Source organism: Molothrus aeneus, unplaced genomic scaffold, assembly GCF_037042795.1.
Source record: "Molothrus aeneus isolate 106 unplaced genomic scaffold, BPBGC_Maene_1.0 scaffold_19a, whole genome shotgun sequence".
In the NCBI taxonomy this organism is placed as follows: domain Eukaryota; kingdom Metazoa; phylum Chordata; class Aves; order Passeriformes; family Icteridae; genus Molothrus; species Molothrus aeneus.
In genome coordinates, this window is record NW_027098863.1 from 49,931 (window position 1) to 52,733 (window position 2,803).

Consider the following 2,803-nt stretch of genomic DNA (forward strand, 5'->3'; position numbering starts at 1 on the left):
AATGGAATTGTAAAAAAGCTATCTTTCAAATCAATGATAATTATTTCCCATCCTTGTGGAATCATTGTAGGTGTTGGGAGACCTTGTTGGAATGCTGGGGGACACAAGACAGATGATAGACTTCGGACCTGGTTAACATAAGAGATTTGATAACAGGATGCCTTGGCAAAAGCAAATGGAACTTTGAAAATTAGACCTGGATTGCAAGAAGATTAAATCAGACAGGTTTACCGGAAAAAGAAAATCCCAATTAACTCTGCAAGCAAGAGATGTTGTTATATGCATAAGTACTAATCCTTGTAGTACACATTACTAGTCTCCCTAAAATAGTATATAAGCACTTGTATCCCACAATAAAACCGGATTCTGATCACTGAGTCAGTCTCTCTCTCCATAGCCAACAAGTTGTCCTTCCCCTGTTTTTACTGCAAAGCAACACTGGAGATGTAAGTGCAGTGCTGGGGTCAGGTAGGAATCCTACAGCAAGGGAAGGTGTCCCGACAGCATTTGACCGTCAGCAAGGCCAATGCAGAGCAGCAAGCGAGGGGATTGCTGTGCAGTGTTCAGGAGTCAGGGCTCTGCACCTGGGCTCAAGGCTGCAAAGTTCCCGTGTTTGGACAGACTCAGGGGCTGTGCCCGGGGCGCGCGGGGCTTGAACGTGGGGCACGTGGGGCGAGCGGGGAACGGACACCGGGATGAACGGCCCCGGTGCTTCAGTTGCAGTGGCGGCAGCGGCGGCAGCAGCAGTGGCGGCAGCGGGCAGCGAGCTGAGCCCGCTGCTGTCCTTGGCTTGCAGGTAGCCATCGAGAGGGTGCCACGGAACTGCGTCCGGCACTGGGGCGAGCTGGTGAGTGAGCGGGGCCAGCGGCAGCAGCTGGGGCTGCTGGGCGGGGATGAGCCGAGGCCCGGCACGGTGGAAGCCGCCAGGACGCCTCGAGGGGGAGTGGGTGTGGGGCCAGCGCAGGGAGCAGAGCATCCCGGGCTGGCTCAGGGCTTCCCCAGGCCTGGCACGGCATCGGCCCCACTGAGGGCATCGTGCTCCTCCCGCAGCCCGACGGCAGCAGGGCCCCACTGGAGATCGTGCTGCTGGCCAAGGTGTCCACTGACTTCCCTGGTGTGGTGCAGCTGCTGGAGTGGCTCGAGCTGCCCAAACACATCGTGATGGTGCTGGAGCAGCCAGAGCGCTGTCAGGACCTGCAGCGTTTCATCGGGGCACGGCGGTTCCTGCCCGAGGAGGTGGCGCGGGTGCTGTTCCGCCAGGTGCTGGAGGCCGTGCGGCACTGCACCAGCTGCGGGGTCCTGCACCACGACATCAAACCACAGAACATCCTGCTTGACCTGGCCACCGGGCAGGCCAATCTGATTGACTTTGGCTGTGGCACCTACCTGCAAGACACAGCCTACACTCACTTTGCAGGTGAGCCTACAAAGGGCTGTGCTCCCGCTGCTGGCATCTCATGACCCAGCATCTCCCAGCCCAAGCTGGCTGTGGCAGAGGGGATTCTCCCTTTTGCTGCCAGTCAGGGGACTGAGTCTTCAGCTGAGTTGCTTTAGAGTGGGGCTGGGCGGGGAGCCATCTTCCAGCCCTGCTGGCAGCCTTTGCCAGCCACTCTGCCCAGGACTGGGGCTGGGCTGGGGCAGCCAGCCCGACCAAAACCGCCGTGGGTGGGGGTAGCAGAGGGGGCAGGCCACAACCTGTGCCCCAACCAGTTTGGTGTGCAGGCGAGAGGAAGGGCTTGGACTGCTCCATTCGCCCTGTTTGCCTTGGCTTCATAATATTTTTGGGGCAATGCAGGCAGGGAGGATAAGGGCATGTTTTTTCGCCAGCACGGAGAGGGTTTTTCTTTTGCAGGTCAGGGTCAGGCTTAGCCAGGGCTTCCTCTGCCCTCTTCTGACACCAGTGGCTTCTTTTCCAAGCCTAAGTTTGTGCACAAGTCCCAGGAGCTGGCGAGAGGGCAGTGGTCACCCTGTGTGCCACTGATGCAGCCCCCGCAGGCCCAGGGATGCTGGGGCCAGGCTCTGAGAGTAGCAGCATCCCCCTGCTGAACTCCATCTGTATTCCATAGGAACACTGTCCTACAGCCCCGCGGAATGGACCCACTTTGGCTGGTACCATGGCGAGGCAGCAACGATCTGGTCCCTGGGCATCCTGCTGCACCAGATGGTCTGCGGGGAGCACCCTTTCAGGAGGGGCCGGAACCTCAGCTGGGGCCAGCTCCCGCTGCCACAAGGGCTCTCTCAAGGTGGATCCTCTTCTCTGGGCACGGGGGGAATCCCAGTGCTGGGAGCCAGCAGCGGGCTCGTGAGCATCCCGCTCTGGCAGCTGCTGAGGAGGTGGCACATGTCCTGCTCTCCTCCAAAACAGGGAATTGATGGGAAAGTTTAGGCCCAGTCCTGAACACATCCAGCAAGGCCTGGGCATGGCAATAGTGGGGCAAAGCAGACAGGAGCCTTCTCTGGCTGACCGGCAGTTTCTGCTTTCTCTCCCCAGAGTGCAAAGATCTGATCAGGTGGTGTTTATCTGTGAACTCCTTGGACAGACCGACATTAGAAGACCTGTTCTGTGATCCGTGGGTGCAGGATATTCCTCGGCCGTAGAAGAAGGGAGAGAGCCACAGGCACACTTTGATCCAGGGCCCTGGTAAGTTGCAGCTCCACACATGCCTTGGCAATCAGAAGCAAAGGAACCCAGACCTTTTTGTGCCGCCTGTGTCACTGCACCAGGGTCGTGGGATGGGAACACACAGCCCTTGTGCTGCAGCTGAGCTGCTCTTCCCAGCACGGGTGGCCGCCATCCAAGCTG

General features: G+C 58.7%; 1 protein-coding gene across 1 annotated transcript; it reads left to right on the top strand.

The window, feature by feature from the left end:
• Positions 1–526: 526 nt before the first annotated feature.
• On the top strand, positions 527–2,598 carry LOC136569693 (serine/threonine-protein kinase pim-1-like). Its single transcript, XM_066570055.1, has 4 exons — positions 527–847; positions 1,051–1,417; positions 2,067–2,243; positions 2,492–2,598. The coding sequence occupies exons 1-4, from the start codon at positions 527–529 to the stop codon at positions 2,596–2,598; spliced, it is 972 nt and encodes a 323-aa protein (XP_066426152.1).
• The last annotated feature ends 205 nt before the right edge of the window (positions 2,599–2,803 follow it).